Source organism: Bacidia gigantensis (assembly GCF_019456465.1).
Source record: "Bacidia gigantensis strain McMullin 20006 chromosome Unknown contig_255, whole genome shotgun sequence".
In the NCBI taxonomy this organism is placed as follows: Eukaryota; Fungi; Ascomycota; class Lecanoromycetes; order Lecanorales; family Ramalinaceae; genus Bacidia; species Bacidia gigantensis.
The window spans coordinates 2017129-2035742 of record NW_025408605.1 but is presented as its reverse complement, the minus strand read 5'-3'; the positions used below and the strand labels follow the sequence as shown (position 1 = coordinate 2035742).

Here is an 18614-nt window from a genome sequence, read left to right as displayed (position 1 = left end):
GATGGTGCGTACCCGATGGATACATGGCTTGTTGTCTCGGGAATCTTGCATCATCAGGTACGGGGACAGTCACATCTTGAGCTTGAAATGTTGAAATAGTCCCCGGACCAAAGAGGAAGTCATTTCAGGCGCTAGAACAGGCAGTTAAAAGCGGCGGGGGACCGTGCGGACAGCAGGCGGGAGGGAGGAATTCAGGGGCCGAATGCTTGGCACGGATGATCTCCACCGAAAGATTGCGTGCATCTTCAAACCACCGAATTCAGCTCTATCTTGAAGATCGTCAGCTCTTTAGCGTCTTTGAGGATACCTGACCATAGTAGGTCCAGACGTTGATTTGCTGATGCCGTCCTGAAGAGTGGTACCTGCCCCGGCCCGGTCGACCCCAGTGTCAAAGCCTGCAAACAGTGGCGTGCCACAAGCCCTGCAGGGCTCAAAGCCTGTCCGCGGACGAATCAAACAGCCAATATCGCAAGGGATAGGGCTCCGAAGTAGGAAGAATAAACATAGATCACCTGAGCGATAGTTTGGTCTGTGAATTGACGTCTGCGTGGCTGAGGGTCAACAAGTCCAGATATGAGGAAAAGCAAGCGTGTCAGACCCTTTATGCAGATATACGGCAATACGAGACCACTCGATCATGAACAAACAACCCTCCGGAATGTGCTCTTGGCCCCACTGCATTAGGTCGCCTAGCATTGACTAAGCTTGACAGCCCCGCTCGAGTCCTTTAGCGCTTCAGCCTGCAGCTACATCCTGGAAGAACCACCTTAGCGTTAGAGCCATCGAGCCATGCGCTCAAAAGGCCTTCGGCGAGGCCTTATCGTGTAGGGCTGAACCTACGCACAAAGATTCACGGGCACCTGCCCCACGGCTGCTCAGTTGGCCTGCTTTGAATCAGACGTATTTCAAAGAAGGGAAGTCCTTGCGAAAGCTGGAGCCTCACAGCCACATTTCAGCTCATTGTGCCACAGACTTGATTCCACTGTTGATGACTCGAAGTTCCAGGCTAATATTCTCACAGGCCAGCCGGGCTCGTTGCGTTCGAATCCACAATGATAACCCGCGCTTCGGGAATGTGTGAACTAGATACAGCCACCCCTAGGTACTTTTAAGATCTAGTCATACCCTAATAATACACAAGCACCCAATACAAACATTCCTGCAAAATACCTCGAAAATCAATCGATACTTAGCTCATTAGACTGTTCCCAGGGTGGGATCATTCCTGACAGCGAGCAATACTGTTGAGCTCAAGGTACTCAAATGGAGAATAGCAGAAGCTGACAAGCATCCAACCGAATGTCTAATCAAATAGGCAATCAATCCTCCAATCCAGCAAAACGAACGAATACGGAAGGTACTAGCGTGGACCATGCCGCTTTACCACGTGCCCGCTTTCCCCGCCTGGTTGTGCTGACCCCCCTTCCCCTTCCCCCCTAGCCTGGACTGAATGCAACCTTCTGGCCTGATGACGCCTCGCATCTTCTCCAATACATTTGGCACTCGGATCCTCAACGCTGGTTTGAGCTCGCTCCGTGCCTGAACGGACCTCCGCTATCTCTCACGCCAGATCGCCTGCGGGAAGCTTACCATCATCCTTTAATTCTCTGGCCAGCAGTAGCCGACATAGCCAGTGAGATTTGAGGCTATACACACCTACTAAAAACGGCAAGTACAAGGAACCGATCGTAAGGATCCTCCATGCGAGGCTCCAATTGTCTTCCTGACATCTACTTGGCTTTATATTTGGCCTTGCTGCAAGCCACCATTGTTCTCCATCTACAATCTTAGCAGCACCGTTGAATGAAGATCTTATTGCACGTGGTGGATTTGGCCATCTAAAGTTGATTTTCGCTGGGTATACTATTCGCTGCGATAAGCATCCGCTGCGAGATCTTTAGACACCCCAATCTATCGTACAACAACGCCTCCACAAAGCGATCACTATGCCACAAACAACGCCTACGGGACAGAAGTTGAGAAACTCATGCGACTCGTGCAACCTTGCCAAAGTCAAGTGCTCTAAAGGTCGACCTTCGTGTACGAGATGTGAGGTGAGCGCCATTCACGGCCTGCCGACCCTTTCGAATGTGATACTACACGACATTGCGTACTTTAACAAAGTTCTGGCATTTATGGATTGGTAGGGCTGACGCTTTACGTACTAGATTCAAGGAGTCCAATGCATCTATGGGGTATCCATGAGAGCGGGAAAACATCGCGCGGCTGGGAGTAACATCCAGAAGCCAAAGCCAGAATCTGCGGCATCAAGACATTCGTCCTTGAAGGACACTCCACGGCAGAACTTTTCAGAGGTCAAGCCTGAACCGTATGACGCTACTGTAGCATCGATGATTGAGCAAATGCCTGCCAATGGCGATTGGTCTTCAATTCTGGCCGATGACTGCAACCCCTACTTGATGCCAACTGGAATGGATCTCGAGACCGATAAATTCAAACATCAACAATTCTCAGCACACTACAGCGACGACTTTGCAGTGCGATCACCCTCCGATCTGTCACTAGACCCTTCCCATCTTATGAACCAAAGCTTCTTCCGAGGCAGCCCACAGACCTTCCCTGATTACTTTGAGAACCGAACCTTAACCAACTCCACCCTAACCTCCACAAACCAGTCTCAACCCACCTCACGGAGAGGTAGTCCCGTAGCCTCCTGCTCCTGCAACCAAAAGATTCTCCAACACCTCCTCAAACTCTCCTCCATTCCTGAAATCTCATCCGCCTACGACGAAGCACTCAATCAAAACAAACAAATCATAAACTTATGCCATAACATCCTCGAAGACCAAACACATCACCACCACGACATTTCATTCGTCCTAACCCTGACCGCACTAATCGCAAAAGTAATCTCCGTCTACGACGCCATCTACAACCCCTTCAACCAACCCAACCCCAGCCCAAACCCCAACGACCTCGCAGCCCTAACAACAGACCACCTAACCACCTTTCACAACCTCGACATGGCCTCCGAGCAAATCGACCCAATCTCCATGTCCGCGCCCTCCAGCACTTTCCCCACTCGACCCAACACGCCCCCTTTCAGCAGCAGTCTCAACTCCCCACACACCCACGCCTTCCCGATGCGCCTGACACTCGGCACATACCGCCTCGATCAAAAAGACGAGGAGAAGCTCAAATGGGATATTTTCAAGATCGAGCTGTCGAAGGTCGGGCAGCTGTTGAGGGCCTTCGAGCAGAAGTATTGCGATGGGGGGGTCATGGCGGTGCGGGAGCCGCAGAAAATGTTCGAGGCAAAGGCGTATGACGATATGGTGTTTTATCTGCAGAAGCGGTTGAGGGTTAGTATGGAGATGCCAAGGGGGGCTATGAGCGCGTTTGTTTGAGAGGAAGAAGGGGTTCGGGGACGTACCATTATTGTTGGTATGTATCTTGGTATTTGGGGAGGTTGGTCTGGCATTTTTTGCGTTGGGAAGTGGGAAAGAAATGCTTGTTGGTTTCGATCATCATTGCGTGGGGAATTAAAGGCAGAAAAAGCTGGCGGTGGTTATCCGTGGAGTTTTTTCAATGGCAGCTGGTTTGGATTTTGGGTCGAAAGCATTTCCATGGTGGGAATTTCGTCCCGCCTGGTGCCGCTGCATTGGCTTTAAATCGTCGACGATTGGTCAGTCACATGTTGAATGTATTATGATATCCTTGAACTTGTATTCACTCTGTTTCTGCTGGCATTATTCTCGTATCTGTTCATAACCTTCGTCGCATCATTATCTCCTCGAGGGAGGCATAGAGACGCTCTCGTCACGGCAAATAAGTCGAGCTTCACGTCATCAGACTCTCGCACGTCCCACCCGCTTCGGTGCCGCCCAAGCAGCGTTCTTCGCCTCGAACTCGACCTGCCGGGGTTTAAACAACGATGTAAAACTCGCGAAAGAATACTTGAACCAGAAGAAGCGTGTCGTTGCCATGTTGAACTAGCAAAAGAGCCTCAATTCTCCAAAGGCCGGCGAAGGTAGAGAAAGAGAGGAGTCTTTATATATCTGGAGTGTTGACGGGTGGTTCACCGAGAGCCCCCATGAACGAGCGTGCGAGAACCGCATATCGCGTCAAAACGGGGGCGGTGAGGGGGATGCGGATGTACCTCCCCCTTTCGGCCAGCGAGAGTAGATGAAGCTATTCCCACCCCCTATTCCCACCTATCCCCGAAGGCCGAGTTTAGAGCCCATCCTGACAATTCCCGCCGACAGAGTCGCCCAAAATAGTCAACGTCTGTTCGTCGAAAGTAAGGTACAATTTACCTTTCCTCGGCCTCTCCCCTAAAGGCGATAAACGACGGCCCGTGGGGCACCGGTGAGCGAACAGTCAGAACCCTGCTTGCTTTGTCCCTCCTTGATTGGTTGGGATACGTGGAGAACGCAGTCACCGACAGGGTTGGGAGATGGCTTGGGTCAGGAAGCATAAGCTAGTGCTAATTTTCGTGCCTACTTTCGCTGAGGAGGTGTGGACCCCTGGACCCCCTTTTCCTGGCTCATAAGGCAAACGTAAAGGTTCTTTGGGGAGGAGATAAAGTTATGACATGTTCCATTCAGAAATCTATACTCTATTGTGTGGAAAGCGTGTAGATGTGCTGAATCAGATACCGCTGCAGACGCCGCCGTCCTTGCCGATTTCTATGAATATGGAGACGGCGTGATAAGGCGGGGGGAGATGGCTATAACCGCCGCATACCGAGCGCGTACATCTACTTCTGTCTACCTTCCGTCATGTCTCAAAACAGAAACAGCCCTTTCTCAGTCTTTGTCAGGAGCGCTTGTTGAAAAGTCAGGGGTTCCTTTATTCGCCCTCATTGTCTTCTCCGTCATCGTCGTGGATACGAGTACTCTGTAGAATTATGTGAGTATCCTAGGCCTGGCACATGAGGGGAAATGCTCGGTCAGCGCACCTTCTACCATAAAAAGGGGCTTTCGTGTCGAAAAGCGTTTCTCTAAACGAAAGTCGTTTTTGTCTCGTGGAGCAAGTCAAAGCCGATTACCGCGCTCGGATTAAGGCAGATTGGAGGATATCGTGTAGATGTAGTCGTCGGCACTCGAAGACGGCGGTAGATCAGGTGGTTTTAGGAAACCACCTTGCGGGGAGGAAACAAAATGGAGGGGTTGTGTTCGGTTTCGACGATGCTGTTACGGATCTGAGATGATAGAATGTGTTTGTATCGCAAAATAAAATGCAATGAGAGGAAGAAAGGAAGCCGCCAGAACACCACTTTATATACCATTACACCAAAGTCTTGCCCCTATGTCGCCCCAAGGTATCCTCGCTTCTTTCTCGTGCGATCTACACAAACGTGGTCGTCATGCAAGCCCAGGCGAGCCTTCATCTTCGCCATCTTGAGCCCTTGATTTCGTCACGCCACAGCGAAAAGCAAATACTCTCGCAATCCAAGCAGGTGAGTAATTTGCTATCACGGCCGTAGCACGAAACCCGATGTTTCCAGGGTGGCTCTGACGTGCAAATGTCCACGGGTCCATATACACACTTCATTTGTACCCTGAGCATTAGCAAGCTCAAAGCTCAATTCAACTCCGACAGTGAGCAATGTAAGACACAAGATCATGATCCTCTCGCATATGAAGGACTGTACAATCATGTTGTCCCAATCTAGAGTCACCAATTAGAAAACTCCATTCATTCTAATCAATAGGGATGTAGATGATATGCGTGGTGTAACAGGCCCCGACTTTCATCAATAGATACGGTAATTAGAAATATTTCCTTGTAACCCAGTAGTATTCCCGGCATTACTACCAGTAATACTAGTGGTTCGGAGTATTATTATACCGAGTATCAACTTTCTCCACTACCAGTATGACTAGTATGTATCTCGATACTAAAGTTCAATTCCTGGAGAAAATCATATTCTCGAGGATATGTTTTTTTAATAAGTGATCAGCAGGCTCAGCTTGACAGAGCAGCAGGCTAAACCTAGTTGGGATCAGCCTTCTTCAAGCTATTAGTTTGCCTCCATACTACACTCAATAAAGCTTATCGGCTCACCCACTGAATAAATATACCACTGGTAATACTGCTGTACCCCCAGATTCCTCCCAGTACAGGCTTACAAAACCCTGATCTGAAAGTGGCTTCGGTCACCAGGTTGCCCGACTTCCGATCGGCGATCGACCCTTCCCGTCTTTGATCTTGAACAGAAGGGACTGGAAGGACGGTGATCGGAGATTGTACCTTTTTTTGACAAGTATTGATGACATTGTCGTTAAGGGTGAGTGGAAGGGGATCCAGCGCAGCGTTTTTCGTCTCGGTGGATAGAAATGGAGGAGTGTATGTATCGTTTTTCCTAGATTCGGCAGGACCAAGTCAAATACTAAGAGTAGAAGAGTAGATGGCCATGTGGTATGGTTGCTATGCAGGAAAGTGAGAGGGGTGAGGTGACAATGGGATAGTGAAGCATGGTCACCTCTCAGGGCCAGGCAGTCCACCGCATTCTGTGCTGAGTAGGTGGACAATGCAGAAGACTTGTTATCCAGGCCTTTTGTCCTCCCGATTTAGTCTTATATCTGCCCCTTCTAGAATTGCAGGGGGGACTTCATACCTCCGTTTATCAGGAGAGATAATCTGAACAAACTCATCTCACCCAACTCACGGACCCACATCAGGAACAAACTTGCTCTTCCTCCGTATCACCTTCCCATACTTATAGAAAATCAACGGCACAGGAATCATCGCCGCACATAAAAATCCCAAAACACTAGTTGCCCATTGCGTTCCCAACGTATGAAACATCGCGGTGGCGAACAATGGGAACCCTGCTCCCGCTAAGCTTCTAAAGAACGTATTCGCCGCAATGGCACTGTTCGCCAACCACTTATAGCAATCGACCATATACGTCAGTGACTGCACGAACACCATGATGATGCCCGCTCCAATGGGAATGCCAGCGATACACTGGCTTACCCACAGCGCCTTGACGTCTGGGAAGGAGGACCAGGCCCACCAGAACATGCCAATGGTGACGACGATGCCGCCGTGAAACATGGGCGGAAGGCGAGCTTCGGGGGACACACGGCCATTTAGGGCACGGTGTTTGGGCATGTAGACGAGTTTGCTCCAGATGGCTATGTAGCCTCCGCCAACTATAACGCCAATAAAGAGCGAGAGGAATGGCAAGGAGCCTATGCCTGAAGACCAGCCGCGGTCTTCGTTGAAGGAGATGGGGAAGGCGACAAAGAACAGGTAGAGGATGCCGTATACGAGGCTCATATATCTGCGAGAAAGGTAAGTGGATAGATAGAACGAAGGACGTAAGGGGCAAATTGATGGGCTTACAACGTGATGAGGACGAGGATGGGCTCCAAATAGAACATCCTGAATGGCCGGGTCAAGTACACTTCCAAGATAACCTTGCCGCTAATATAGTTTTCGTCCCCTTTCGAATGAATAGCCCAATTCTTGGTCTGGTATCTGAGTCGCTTGGCTTCTCGATGCAGTACAGCTGGTGCGTATGTTTCAGGCATGAAGATAGCACCTATCAGCAAGCAGAAGAAACCAAAGATTACTGTCAACCACTCTGTCCACCGCCAGCCGAGATAACTTTCGACCACAAAACCGCCAACCACAGGCGCTATGACTGGTCCAGCAAAGGTCATGACTGCAAAGAGGCCCATCGCGGCCCCTCGCTCAGTCTCGTCCCAAATATCAGCGATGCCGCCTCCAATGACGGCAAGTGGGGAGCAGCCGAAGAACCCCGCCAGGAAGCGGCAGATGAAGATTGTGTAGGCATTCTGTGCTACCGCAACACCAATCTGGAGACAGCTCATGCCAAAGACGCCAATCAACAATGGAGCGCGACGGCCGAAGAGCTCAGACATAGGTCCCCAGCAGATTGGTCCGAACGCGAAACCCTATTGACAACGTCAAGATGCGGAGCGAGGAGAAGGATGCAGCAAGCTCACCACAACGTAGAGACTAGTTCCCAGCACGGTGACTTCCCTGCTGATATGAAATGCCTCGGCTACAGCTTCGGCACCTGTGCTGAACATGCTGCTCGTGAATGTTATGGCCAAAGTCAATATCGCCATGATGACCGTGACCACCCATTTGTATCCGCTGCTCCATCTCATAGGCTCCAAGGAGGGGTCGAGGTCACTAAACTCAATGAGATTGGGATCTTTTCCTGGCTTCAGATCGCTTGTACATGTACTTGTGCTTGTTGTTCTTGGGGTAGTCCCCGTAGGTGACTGCTTTTCCAGCTCGCCGCCATCTGTCTGTAGGGTATGTACTGTTGTATCTGAATAAGTATGGAGAGGTGTACCGATCGTGTCATCTATGTGTCCTGGCGTTGAGGTACCTTGAGGAGCTGCCAACGACGAGAGCGGCCGGTGTGTAATGTCATGGTCGAAGAGGTAAGGGAGGATGTGAGGGGTAATGCTGAGGTCTGTGAACAAGCTCGAAACTCTGTTAGATTCACGCTTGATGCTGTCAGTAGCCGAGAACCTCTTGCGATTAGGATATGTGAAGTTGAGAGACGCCATAGAAAGAGAGCAAGCAATGCAACGAACGACACCCTAAGGGGAGAACAGTCTTGACCCAGGGACAACTGATAATCAGAGCAACAATGGAGGGAATGTCTGGACGACGGGATGAACGTGATATCACATTGAAACGTAGTAACGGAAACGCCTCCACAGCATGGTAGCGGAGTCCGGTATAGCAACATACACGAACGGTCTCATGTGGGTGCCATATGCTACAATGAGCCGAAGGAACCGTAAGCACATGCGTGCTTTTGCCCTGAGTGCTTCGCTAGACCCTGCATCTCCTCGCCCGTTCAACGAGCTAGAGTGTACAGCGCCCACACAACGGACTGGATCCTCAATGGATCTCAAAGTTTTGCTCTGGTCGATCAAAAAGAATTGCCGACAGAGTTGGCCACGAAGGGCAGCGAGGTTGTATTGGGCATGTCCGGGGAGCGAAAGTCAATTCGTCGCCAAGATTTTATGGATGAGTCAGATCGACCGGGCCGATAGTCTCATCCGATTGGCTAAGAGGGTTTCCCGTAGATTTGACTCTCCTGCGCTTTGAAAAGGCAACTTCATCCTCCATCTTCGCAGAAACGAACAGCGATACCTTTCTCCACAGCTACGGCTGTGCTACGGCGTCGTCAACCATGCAGTTGGATCTAACAGAGATGAGTGATATTCGTGATTACGCAAGGTACACGCGTTATTCTTCGGAAACTTGCGGATGCTTCTTCGCTCTCACCCTCATCCGTACAGCGATGAAGTTTACATATCAAAGCCTATCCACAACGTTGTGGATTTGATGTCGATAGGTCTATCGATCAGTTCTGTTGATAGGCTGGCTATGAGTATCACAGAATTGCGTTTTCGCTTTACGAGACCTCAAGCCAAGCTATGCAGGCTTACCGGTGCTCGGGGATCATGAGGGTTCAGCGAAAACACTTCAGGGCACACGATTAGAAGACCCTTTGTAGGCCACGATATGCATCTCTTTGTTCGATTTCTTGCCTACGTTGGTGAAACAAAGGGTAGGCAACTAAGATTGTTTCCATTCTAATTGCTTTTCCAGCGCCTTTTCTAGCATTCTTATACTATACACCGTGTGACCAATTTTCGCCCAAGGGTTTGATATCGCTACTCAACATGTCTTTACCTAGTGTCATCACTTCAGGATTGTCGGATGCTGAGCTCATCACAGACAAGAACCGATGGGCAGTAGACCAAAATGACACCCTCATCAAAGAACTCGAAACCAGCTTAAGCGAGAATGCTCAAGTACTCACACCACAGCGTCCTGGCTACAAGCAGGCTATCATCAGATGGAGTGATGCCATCGAGAAGACCGCAGGGGTCGTCGTCTACCCAAAGACTGCTGAAGATGTTAAGGCATGCCTTGCCTTTTCCCAACAGCACTCAATTGATTTTGTCGTTGCTGGTGGAAAACACTCGTCTAGTGGGGCATCATCTACCGACAACGGCCTAGTCATTGATATGGCTAAAATGCGGGAGGTCACCGTTTATCCCGAAAGCAAGACGCTGCGTGTCCAAGGTGGCTGCATCTGGAGAGATGTTGATGAAGCCGCCGCTGAGTACGGTCTGGCTATGGTTGGTGGGACGGTCAATCACACTGGTGTCGGTGGTCTGACTCTTGGTGGTGGTTACGGTTGGCTATCAGGAGAACACGGTCTCACTGTTGACAATCTTCTCGAAGCTGAAATGGTTCTGGCTGACGGCAGCATCAAAAAGTGTTCTGAGAAAGAAAACTCCGATTTGTTCTGGGCTATCCGTGGTGCTGGCCACTCGTTCGGTGTCGCCACCGAGTTCACTTTCCAAGGTGTAGAGCAAAAGGAGCCCATCTGGGCTGGTGCTATCGTCTTCAATCCCGCTGAGACTTTGGAACCAGTCGTACAAGCCATGAATAACCTCAAGGCTACTAACGACCCGAAAGCAGGTGTCGCGATGGCTCTAGGCCCACCTCCTTTCTTGCCAAGACCCGGTATTGTCTGTACGTGCTTCTACAGAGGTCCACAGGAAAAAGCAGAAGAGGTCTTCGGTGAATTTCTTGTCATACCTGCCATTAAGAAGGACTTGGGCATGCGTCCATACTGCACCATGAACTCAATGCTCAACAACGTCGCCGACTACGGCGGACGCAAGTGCACCAAGGGTGCCTCAGCCATCTACCCTCTCTCGCCAATCTTCGTCGCCAGCATTCTTACCGAACTTGAACTTTTCCAAAAATCGCTCCCTAACAACCAAGCCAGGAGAACCATGGTGAACATCGACATGTACTCCACCGACAAGTGGTGTTCCGTGCCCCGAGACGCCATGTCCTTCTACAATCGCGGCGATTATCAAAACGTGATCATCGGCCCCTACTGGATAGACGCCGAACACGACCAGACCGCCCGCGCCTGGGGACGCCACATCCACTCGCGCTTCAGACTCGAGATCGATTGGCGAAAACAAACATTCAACGACGCAGCTGCCTCCCAAGACATCCGCGAGTACGGAAACTACGACGGTTCGTCCACCCACCCCCTGCCCTCCTCTTGCATTCATCTCCCTCTCTCCCTCCCCTGTTCCTTCATTCCCCAGAAACACACAACGCTAACCAGCTTCCCACCCCACAGGCACAGGCGCCTCCTCGCAAACAATCTTCGGAACGAACTACCCCCGCCTCGCCTCCCTCAAAGCACAGTACGACCCCTCGGACCGCTTCAACAAAGACTACGGTTTCGCCTCCGCCTCGCGCGCCGCCTCGGCCGTCTCCTCCCCCACCCCATCCGCACCCTCCTCCATCCCCGCATCCTCCGAACCCGCCTCCCAGCGCTCCACTGCGCCCTCCTCTCCGAAATCCGAAAACTCCAATCCCGTCGAAAAGATCGAGTCGCCGCCCACGTTCACAGAATTCGACGCCGCAGCCACGGGCCTGGCGCCTGAGCAGGGGCAGGGCGACGATTTCCTCGTCGAGAGGGCCGTGGAGCAGCATGTGAGGTTTAAAGGGTATAATCCCTTGGTTGCGCAGGGGAGTGGGAAGGCTGTTGAGGCGGGGACGGAGGCCGGAGGGGCCGTGGTTGGTGTGGGCGATGTTAGAGGTGCAAAGACGGGTAAGGTGCCGTCCGGGGTGCTGGGGGAGGAAAACGCCTTCGCTAATGGGTCTCAGCAGGTGGGGTTTGAGGACCCGGCGGCCGTGTGGGTGGAAGGCGATGAAGGGGGGAGGAGGATGAGGAGGGTGTGGATAGGGCGGTTGAGGAGGCGCTGAGGGTTATTGAGGAGAAAGAGAGACGGGGGAGTTTGGTTGATATGATTGGGTAGGTTGGGTCGTTTGAAAAATGGAGGGTGGGGAGGGGGCATATAGACTGTATAGCGAGTTCATTCACGCTTTCGCGTTCTTTCTCGGACAATTTCGGTTCTCGTTGTCAGCGTGCGATAAGTTTTAAGTGCCGATGACGTCCTCCATCGCATGAGGTGGCTACATACTTGATCCTCGAAAATTAGTTCATTTGACAGGATTGACTATTCTTCGTAAGTCATATTCATCATTGATCCATGTATACAAAGATATCTATGAAAATTGTTTTATATCCCTCCGCTCCCCTTTTTCTCACCCCTGCCCATCAACCACACCAGACTCCAAAACAATCTCACACATGTGCACGAAACCTCGAGTCCACAAACCCTCTCATCCACCTCCTCCATCACCCATCCCTTTCAACCCCTTCACCTTAACATAAACATCCGTCCCCCACCCCCACAGACTCTGCAACTGTATCCCACCCCCAAAATGTTCCGCGTACGCTCTCCCAAGTGGTAATCCGTACCCCAAGCCCGCGAGTGTGCTTCCACCACCCACACCACCACCTCCTCCCGCCCCCGAGATGATGTTCAGCGCATCGGACGTCCCGCTATGCTGGCTCCGTGATGCGAAGTCAGTGGTGCTATTCATAGAGGTATTGGTGAGAGAAGGGAGAGGGCGCGGAGGAAGTGGCAGAGTCGAACGTTGTGAAGCTATATGCCCAGATGTTCGGGAGAGCGGCAGGGGGAATACCGCCGCCGCGGTCACGGATGCGGATCGTGACGCCTGGGGCTGCTTCCTCGCTTGCCGCATTGTCGACATCAAGTGGTCTTTTGGTTGAAATGGGTGCGTTTTGGAGTAAGGAGTCATAGGGGACTGCTGACCCGGCGATCGTGACTTCGACTGCCTCTTTCTCGTGCCCTTTCTCTACTGTTGCGCGGAAGGCGTTCTTGAGGAGCTCCGTGATTATGTATTCGAGATGCGTTGGCACATACGCGAGCTTGGTCTCTGGTTGGCCATTTATGATGACGCTTGGTCGCACACCGTATGTGAGTTCGCAGAGCTCGCCGACCCAGGACTCGCAATTGCGGACGAGGTCGGATATTTTGAGGGCGGTGTCAATGACGCCGATTTGTGATGATGGCGTGTCTTCCGCTACGTATTGTTTGCTAGTGGTACTTGAGCCTTGGCTGCCGCAGTGAGGTTGTGAGGACAGGTGTAGTGCGATGTGTTGCTCGGCGATCAATCTGGTACCAATCCTTGCGCGTAGATGCTCATCAAGGAATTGAGTTACAGCTGCCGGGCTGATGCAGCGACGGGATTCGAGGAAGCCGCGAGCTAGAATTGGGATTGTGTTGTTATGTGTTTGGACGAGATCGGCCATTACTTTTGTGAATTCCTCTTCCTCCTCCAAGGACTGAATTGTGCGGTTGGAGTACCCAACAAGCGTCGATAGGGAGTGCATATAGATATTGTAAATTCTTGCAATATGAGGATTTGAGACGACGATGAAGGGGAGGTTTCGAAGTGCTTTGAGGCGGTGAGCGAGCCGGATGGGGATGAGGGAGAGGGAGAAGTTGGCGCTATCGAGGAGGGAGGAGGTGGAGAGCGGTGGGCGGCCATGTCTGCATCAATCATCAGGGGTACTTCCAATTGAGACATTGTTGGAGGAGCTACCTCACAAAATCGGCCAAAACCAACGAATGGAGTGGTTTCGCAGCAAGTCGCGCAATAGTCTCATTGTCGACGGTGTCCAAAGCATTTGAACCGGGCGTGGCTTGACCCGAACCTGCAATTGGGCTTGCTGCCGCAGAAAGGCATCTCGAACCGCTGATCAAAAGCGTAGCTTTGGGTCTCCAAGGAAGAATATTATGTGTGGCTCGTAGAGCCATGAAGGAGGCAGCAAGGTTGGAGATAGCAGGAGTCTAGAATTTGGATGCTGCGATCGTTCGTCTTGGCGCTTCCGACGATCAGGCCAACGGCCTTGCATGCGAAGGGCAGGGATCCTGGCTTAGAGGAAAGGGGACCAATATTTAGTGAATATGTATATTGATGAACTCATTAGACTACATAGTTCGCACAGTCCTTGTTTGTATCACTTTCACTTTGGCAACATATATAGTTGCGTACTGTTTTGCGGCCACTCCGCTGGCGACCAGATGATATGTCCCTTTCTAGTGATGCTGTAGTGACCGTGCGCCTGGCTAATGCAATTTTTCCCTTTTGATCCGTTATCGAAGCACATTTGTTGGCTCCAGATACCCATGGAGCTAGCCAGACTATCTTCCCAAAGATGCCTACTGCGTCGTCATCTTGCCATCCTGCTCCACGTGGATGTGCTCATTGGACTCAAGGGTGTGGACTGTGTCATTCTGGAACTCGACACTGTAATTTATCAGGATGGTACTGCGTTCATGCCAGAGATTGTGCGCACGTGAAGCCCTTGATGAGCTTGTACTCATGGCGGATGATGCCGCCTTTCTCGACGGCGGTGTCTTTGGCCCTGAGATATGTCTTAGTCCGTGATGCACGCGATTTCTACCCATATTTCTCACTTTTTAAGTTGGTCTTCGCTTCCACCCTGCTTGAGCGTGATCTAGCACATAAGTCAGCAATTATTTTTCCACCAGCGTCATTCGCGATGGCTGTTTACGTTGAACATGACAGGCATAATTGCGGTATTGCGGGTTTGATACTGTCTCCTCTTGTGGGTTGAAAGAAGGATGATTGTACCAGATCACGGAGACTTTTTGGGAGGATTTGGGTCAAAGCGTGGGCGGCCAAATGAGAGAATATAATGAGATCTTACAAGAGAAACTTGCGTAATCTGACGCTTGATAAACCCCACTCAAGCCCACGCAAATACATGCCGCTAGAGAAGCAGGGTTCGGCCCGGCTGAACACGTGCGTCAACGCCAAGCCAGGCAGAGACCCTGACTTCGCCTAATCTTTCCACTTATATCTACCGTCTTTTCTGTTATTCTACTGTGATGGGAGTGGAGGGAAGCCAGGACTGCGACGATGGAGGAGCAACAAAATCGTACTCATCGCAAGAAAAAGGAAAAGAAGAAGCACGATGGAGGCAGGCTGATCAATCTCTGCACTCTATTCACAAGCTGACGGTTCGTGCAGATAAAAATCCAAAAGCCTTCGCCTTCGCCAAACCAGGGAAGCTCAAGAAACAGGCAATCCGCTCTCATGAGGTAAATCGTTCATTCAATCAAGCAGGCTGCATTGACGCCATCAGATCAAAGAGAAACGCCTCCATGTCCCTCTCATCGACCGCCTCCCCACAGACCCACCACCCCAAGTCGTTGCGGTTGTTGGCCCTCCCGGTGTGGGCAAGACAACCCTTGTCAAGTCTCTGATCAAAAGATATACCAAACAAACCCTCTCCTCGCCCGTTGGGCCTCTCACAGTCGTCACTTCTAAGCGGAAGCGCCTGACCTTCATAGAATGCCCGTCCGATTCTCTGGCCGCCATGATGGATGTGGCGAAGGTCGTGGATATAGTTCTCCTGATGATAGACGGCAACTACGGCTTCGAGATGGAGACGATGGAATTCTTGAACGTGCTGTCAGCGTCAGGCATGCCAGGGAACATCTTTGGCATCCTTACCCATCTCGATCTATTCAAGAAGCCGCAAGCCCTCAAAGATGCAAAAAAGAGGCTGAAGCATAGGTTCTGGAGCGAACTATATCAAGGTGCAAAGCTCTTCTATCTTTCTGGTGTGATCAATGGTCGATATCCTGATCGCGAGGTGCATAATCTTTCCCGCTTCTTGAGTGTGATGAAGAGTCCGAGGCCGCTGGTATGGAGAAACAGTCATCCCTACTGTCTAGCAGATAGAATGCTGGATGTTACGCCGCCTACGAAGATCGAGGAAAATCAGAAGTGTGATCGCACGATTGCGCTATACGGGTATCTGAGAGGGACGAATTTTCCTGCTGAGGGCGCGCAGGTGCACATACCAGGAGTCGGGGATTTGGACGTAAGTGCTATTGAAGCACTGCCAGATCCTTGTGCCACGCCGTCTATGGAGTCAGAAGTCGCAAAGGTGACAGGGAAGACTCAAAGAAAACGACTGGGAGAGAAACAGAAGGTGCTTTTTGCGCCTATGTCTGATGTTGGTGGAGTGATGGTGGACAAAGACGCTGTCTACATAGATGTCAAAACCAACACTTTCGATAAAGACGCTCAACCTGACGAAGAAAGAGGGCTAGGCGAACAGATGGTAGTGGGTTTGCAAGGAGAGAGAAGGCTACTCGGGCAGGCCGAAAATGGGGTGAGGCTCTTCACTGATGGTAATCTCATGCAGGACGACCCAGAAGTCGACATGGGGAGAAAGGAGCCAAGAAAAGCTCGAATCACGGAAAGAGAAGCTGCGGATGAGGATGAAATGCCTGACGATGCAGGCTTCGTGAGTGGTGAAGACAAACAAGGTGTTGATGTTGATACAAACGATGATGTTTCAACGGAAAAGCGTGGGAAAGCTCTCAAGGACTCAAATATCACTACACATGGAAAGCTGGTGGATGGTGACGTCGCATTCGCCGACAGCGACTCAGATATTGGGTCTCTGTCGAGTGCACAAGACCCGGAGCTCGAAAGCGCGTCTGAAGGAAGTGAAGATGATTTAGATGAAGAGGATGCCGCTCTGCGATGGAAAGAAAACATGACAGCAAATGTCAGAAAGATCCACGGCTCAAACAGACAATATTTTGTTCCTGACCTAGCAAAGATGCTATATGACGAGTCCCTAACGGCGGCGCAAGTCGTAAGCAGGTGGAAAGGAAAGGCAGTGGATCAGCAATCAGCGGAGGCACACGAAGACTCAGACGATGAGAACTTCTTTCGGAAAACGCAGCAGCATGAAGACGAGGCCCTAGAGGATCGACTGATGCCAAAGTACGATTACGACGCTCTCACCCAGAAATGGCAAGATCTAGACAATCTCGAGGCCTTACGAAAACGTTTCGCAGCTGCAAAGCCATTCAAGGAGCATGAGGGCGAAGAAGAGGATAGTGATGGAGAAGCTGCAGACTCTGATGAAGGCGATGGCGATTTCGAAGACCTTGAAGCGGCAGACAACTCTTCTCCTAAACCAGAAAAGGTAGACAAGGAGCTTTCGCTTGACGCCGAGCGAGAAAAGAATGCTCGTCGTAAAGAAGAGCTTAAGCTACGATTTGAAAACGAGGATGCCGAAGGCTTTGGTCGGCAAAATGATCAAGCAGCTAAGGACCCAGATGAGGAGTTTGGTGAAGACGACTGGTATGAAGCCCAAAAGGCTCAGATTCAGAAGCAGCTCACCATCAACCGCGCCGAATTCGATTCGCTTGATGAACGCTCCCGCGTTAGAGTCGAGGGCTATAAAGCCGGTACGTATGTGCGGTTGGTCCTTGAGAATGTTCCTCCTGAGTTTGCCTTCACGTTCAACCCTCGTAACCCTGTCATCATCGGCGGCCTGGCACCGACCGAAACCCGCTTTGGCTTTGTGCAAATCCGCATCAAGCGACATCGGTGGCATAAGAAGATTCTCAAAACCAACGACCCCTTGATCTTCTCCTTAGGATGGCGGCGCTTTCAGACTCTCCCAACATACAGCATCTCGGACTCCCGAACGCGCAACCGTATGCTTAAATACACTCCTGAGCACATGCATTGCTTCGGCACCTTCTACGGGCCATTGATAGCCCCAAACACCGGATTCTGCTGCGTCCAATCCTTCTCAAACAAGAATCCCAACTTCCGCATCGCAGCTACAGGCGTAGTTCTCAACGTCGACGAAACGACTGAGATCGTCAAGAAGCTCAAATTGACCGGCCAACCCTACAAAATCTTCCGCAACACAGCCTTCATCCGGGAAATGTTCAACTCCGCGCTGGAAATCGCAAAATTCGAAGGCGCCAGCATCCGCACCGTCTCCGGCATCCGCGGCCAAATCAAGCGCGCCCTCAGCAAGCCCGAAGGACACTTCCGCGCCACCTTCGAAGACAAAGTTCTCATGAGCGACATCGTCTTCCTGCGCGCCTGGTACCCAGTTCGGCCCCACCGCTTCTACAACCCGGTGACCAACCTCCTCGAACAAGCCGCGAACAACCCCCCCTCCTCCTCCACCCTCACCAATCCCGCAGATCCCAACCTCAGCCCCAACCCCACCCACTCCCCAGCTCTGATGCGCCTCACGGGCCAAATCCGCGCCTCAGCCTCCCTCCCCACCCCCTCTCTCCCCAACTCCTCCTACCGCCCCATCGACCGCCAAGACCGGCACTTCAACCCCCTGCGCGTCCCGAAAGCGCTCGCCGCAGATCTGCCCTTCAAATCGCAGATTGCGACAATGAAACCGCAGCGTAAGCAGACGTATATGCAGAAACGAGCGGTCGTGCTCGGCGGGGAGGAGAGACGGGCGAGGGATCTGATGCAGAAATTGCTGACGATTAGGAATGAGAAGGTGGAGAAGAGGCGGAAGAAGCAGGAGGAGCGGAGGCTGCCGTTTCAGAAGCGGATGGAGGAGGGGAGGAAGATGAAGGAGGCGAGGGAGAAGAGGGAGGGGAAGGAGTACTGGAGACGGGAGGGACGGAAGAGGAAGGGGGAGGGGGTTGGAGGGATTGATGAGGGGAAGGGAGGGGGTAAAAGGGTGAAGAGGTAGAGCACGCACTGTATGCAAAAACTCAGCGACAAAATTCAAGATACAAAGCATCAAGATCTACATATTCAAAAATTCCCTACATACCCAAACCACTATCACAAACCAGCATATCTCTCCCTACCTTCCCTCCACGCATCCCATCCCATCCCTTACGCAT

The 18614-nt window shown here is 51.5% G+C and overlaps 5 protein-coding genes across 5 annotated transcripts; 3 read left to right on the top strand and 2 right to left on the bottom strand.

Annotated features, from left to right (window-relative positions):
• Positions 1–2201: 2201 nt before the first annotated feature.
• On the top strand, positions 2202–3368 carry KY384_007375 (uncharacterized protein; the record flags this gene model as incomplete). The annotated part of the gene is made up of 1 exon (XM_044815866.1): positions 2202–3368. The coding sequence occupies one exon, from the start codon at positions 2202–2204 to the stop codon at positions 3366–3368; it is 1167 nt and encodes a 388-aa protein (XP_044667740.1).
• A 3262-nt stretch (positions 3369–6630) lies between these two features.
• On the bottom strand, positions 6631–8522 carry KY384_007374 (uncharacterized protein; the record flags this gene model as incomplete). The annotated part of the gene is made up of 3 exons (XM_044815865.1): positions 6631–7255; positions 7318–7892; positions 7944–8522. The coding sequence occupies 3 exons, from the start codon at positions 8520–8522 to the stop codon at positions 6631–6633; spliced, it is 1779 nt and encodes a 592-aa protein (XP_044667739.1).
• Positions 8523–9653: 1131 nt separating this feature from the next.
• KY384_007373 (uncharacterized protein) lies at positions 9654–11775 on the top strand (the record flags this gene model as incomplete). Its single annotated transcript, XM_044815864.1, has 2 exons — positions 9654–11034; positions 11144–11775. 2 exons carry the CDS (start codon positions 9654–9656, stop codon positions 11773–11775), a joined length of 2013 nt encoding a protein of 670 aa, XP_044667738.1.
• Positions 11776–12451: 676 nt separating this feature from the next.
• KY384_007372 (uncharacterized protein) lies at positions 12452–13700 on the bottom strand (the record flags this gene model as incomplete). Its single annotated transcript, XM_044815863.1, has 2 exons — positions 12452–13433; positions 13510–13700. The coding sequence occupies 2 exons, from the start codon at positions 13698–13700 to the stop codon at positions 12452–12454; spliced, it is 1173 nt and encodes a 390-aa protein (XP_044667737.1).
• Positions 13701–14798: 1098 nt separating this feature from the next.
• KY384_007371 (uncharacterized protein) lies at positions 14799–18457 on the top strand (the record flags this gene model as incomplete). Its single annotated transcript, XM_044815862.1, has 2 exons — positions 14799–15011; positions 15056–18457. 2 exons carry the CDS (start codon positions 14799–14801, stop codon positions 18455–18457), a joined length of 3615 nt encoding a protein of 1204 aa, XP_044667736.1.
• Positions 18458–18614: the final 157 nt, after the last annotated feature.